Source organism: Ananas comosus, linkage group 16 (genome assembly GCF_001540865.1).
Source record: "Ananas comosus cultivar F153 linkage group 16, ASM154086v1, whole genome shotgun sequence".
NCBI lineage: Eukaryota > Viridiplantae > Streptophyta > Magnoliopsida > Poales > Bromeliaceae > Ananas > Ananas comosus.
The window spans coordinates 10,274,066-10,277,058 of record NC_033636.1 but is presented as its reverse complement, the minus strand read 5'-3'; the positions used below and the strand labels follow the sequence as shown (position 1 = coordinate 10,277,058).

At 47.8% G+C, this 2,993-nt stretch overlaps 1 protein-coding gene across 1 annotated transcript; it reads left to right on the top strand.

Moving 5' to 3' along the window:
- LOC109721938 (leucine-rich repeat extensin-like protein 3) lies at positions 309-2,534 on the top strand. The gene has a single exon (XM_020249766.1). It carries the CDS (start codon positions 539-541, stop codon positions 2,126-2,128), a length of 1,590 nt encoding a protein of 529 aa, XP_020105355.1. The 5' UTR covers positions 309-538; the 3' UTR covers positions 2,129-2,534.

Genomic DNA, 2,993 nt, shown 5'->3' with positions numbered 1-2,993 from the left:
GAATATATATAGATTTATGATATAAGAAAATATTTATAAACCAAATGTAGCCAAATAAGAGATTTTTAATTTTTAAATTTAAAAATTTGAGTATTAAAATGAAACTAAACTGTAAGTTTAGGGAGTAGTAAATGCAATTTATTATTTATCCCTGTATTCCTTATCGTTTATTCCAATCCCTTAAACCCCTCTTCTTAGTTTGAACCGAATACGATTCAAAGCCCATTGTATGAAGTCTCCGCGGTTCTTCTCACTTCCTTTAACATAATTATTATTATTATATTAATTTTTTAACATATATATTATTAATCCTTCGTGGGTGGCAACTCCGACATTTGAATAAGCCTTGTAGAATAGTGTGGACAAGTCATCGTAACCGTCCATTACAACATTTATTTAAATCACGTTCTTAGCCTTTGAGCTGTGATGTAGCTGTCCCTCTGTGTTTATTTCCCCCCGCTCCTTTCCTCCCCCTCTCGTTCTATTTTACCGGTCCAATCTGTATCTGAATATTCAATTCTCGCATTCTGACGATGAGATGAGAAAAAGGAAGGATAAACCGGCCGCCGCCGCGGGGTTCATTCTCCGTGCCCCCGCCGTCGCACTCGTGTTCTCCTCGGTTCTTATTTTCTCTCTCCTTCCTTTTTCCGCGGGGTTTACCAGCTATGGCCTCACGGACGCTGAGGCCGGATACATTCGGCGGCGCCAGCTGCTGTACTACCTCGACGAGAACGGCGACCGCGGCGAGCGGGTCTATGTTGACCCCTCCTACGAGTTCCCGAACTCGCACCTGCGTGACGCTTACGTGGCGCTGCAGGCGTGGAAACACGCCATCCTCTCCGACCCCTACAATTTGACCGCCAACTGGGCCGGCCCGGACGTGTGCAGCTACACCAGGGTGTACTGCGCCCCGTCCCCCGTCGACCCCTACCTCACCGTCGTCGCGGGGATCGACCTCAACCACGGCGACATTGCCGGGTACCTCCCCGAGGAGCTTGGCCTCCTTACCGATCTCGCACTTTTCCACGTCAACTCCAACCGCTTCTGCGGCACCGTCCCGCATGAATTTGACAAGCTGCACCTCCTCTACGAGCTCGACCTCAGCAACAACCGCTTCGCGGGGAAGTTCCCCGAAGTGCTCCTCCGCCTCCCGGCGCTCAAATACCTCGACATCCGCTACAACGAGTTCGAGGGGGCAGTGCCGAAGGAGCTCTTCGACCGGCCCCTCGACGCGCTGTTCGTGAACAGCAACCGGTTCCAGTTCGAGATCCCGGACAACATCGGCAACTCGCCCGTGTCCGTGATCGTCTTCGCGAACAACCAGTTCGGGGGATGCCTCCCTGCGAGCATAGCGAACATGTCGAAGACCCTGAACGAGATCATACTGATGAACAACGGGCTGAGCTCGTGCATCCCCCCGGAGCTGGGACTGTTGAAGAGCCTGACGGTGCTCGACGTGAGCTACAACAAGCTGATGGGGCCGATACCGGAGTTTCTCGGCACGCTCACGAGTGTGGAGCAGCTCGACGTCGCGCACAACATGCTCGTCGGTGATATACCGGAGGCGATATGCCATCTCCCGCGGCTGAAGAATTTTACCTACTCGTATAACTTCTTGACCGGCGAGCCGGCGGTTTGCCTGCATGTTCCGGCGTACAGCGATCAGCAGAATTGTATTCCGGACCGGCCAGCGCAGCGGTCCGACAGCCAGTGCAGGTTCTTCAACAGCCATCATGTCGACTGTGATGCCTTCAAATGCAAGAAATTCATCCTTCCTTCCCCTCCGCCGCCACCGCCTTCTCCTCCGCCTCCGTCGCCACCTCCGCCTTCTCCGCCGCCACCTTCTCCGCCTCCGCCATCCCCTCCTCCGCCATCACCGCCTCCGCCATCTCCACCTCCACCATCTCCTCCACCGCCATCTCCGCCTCCGCCATCGCCATCGCCACCGCCACCTTCTCCTCCGCCATGCGAGTTCCCGCCACCACCGCCGCCCTACTCAGAAGTGTCCCCCGAAGACCGATACCTATCACCGCCACCGCCGACCACATTACCGGTTTACCACTACTTGTCGCCGCCGCCTCCTGCGCACCCCTATGCCTCACACCCTCCTCCTCCTCCTTACTATTAATTCTTTATTTAAGAAAGGAAAAAACCGTTGCTCAATCCTCCTCCTACACTCAATGAGCTCAAATAGTAATTGGTGTTGATCAAGTTTACTTACTTTTAAGTAATCTTTTCTTAATTTCTTCATCGAATTCTTCGTTGGTTTTGGCCTGTGATTGTTGGGGGAGGGTTCTCTCAGTTTGTTTTGTGTTACAATTTACAATATTGTATTTGTGAATAAAATGGCCTTGAATGATAAATTACATATAAAGAGAGGAAGAGAGAGACTAGATGCAGGGTAATGAATGTATAGAGCTTGGCATTTATCATGTAGACCAAATGTGGAATTATCTTGTTCAAATTATACTTTGTACTCTATTCATGGTCTTCTTTTGTTTCCATTTTCTTAATATGATTATTTGAATTCTGAAGTGTTGAGTGTTTGATTGGCTTTTCACTTTTGATTGTTTCTACTATTGGATATTGCTATTGTTACTGTATATATTACATACCGTATCTATACTAATTATATATGTTACGTATATTGGATATTGCCATTATATATATATAATATATATATGGTATGTAATATGTATGGTAACAGCTATCATATTTAAGCTCTTTGTATAGGCTTTCTTAAAATTTCGAGAATTCATTATAACAATATTGAAATATGTGGTGTCAATGGCTTATATATGTTCTTGAAGCTGTGATATCCTATGTTTCCATAAAGCCCTTTCTCTCTATTGTCGCCTATTATAATCTTCTATTTCTCCACATATATAAAGGAGGGTTTGGGGGGACTTTGGGGTGACACGTGTCCCCCCAAACCCCCCTTTACTCTTTCTCCCTCTATATATATTAAAAATATATATATATAACGCTACAAC

Excerpts from the sequence above, each read along its gene's own strand:
- LOC109721938 (XM_020249766.1), top strand. The coding sequence starts at position 539 with ATGAGAAAAAGGAAGGATAAACCGGCCGCCGCCGCGGGGTTCATTCTC.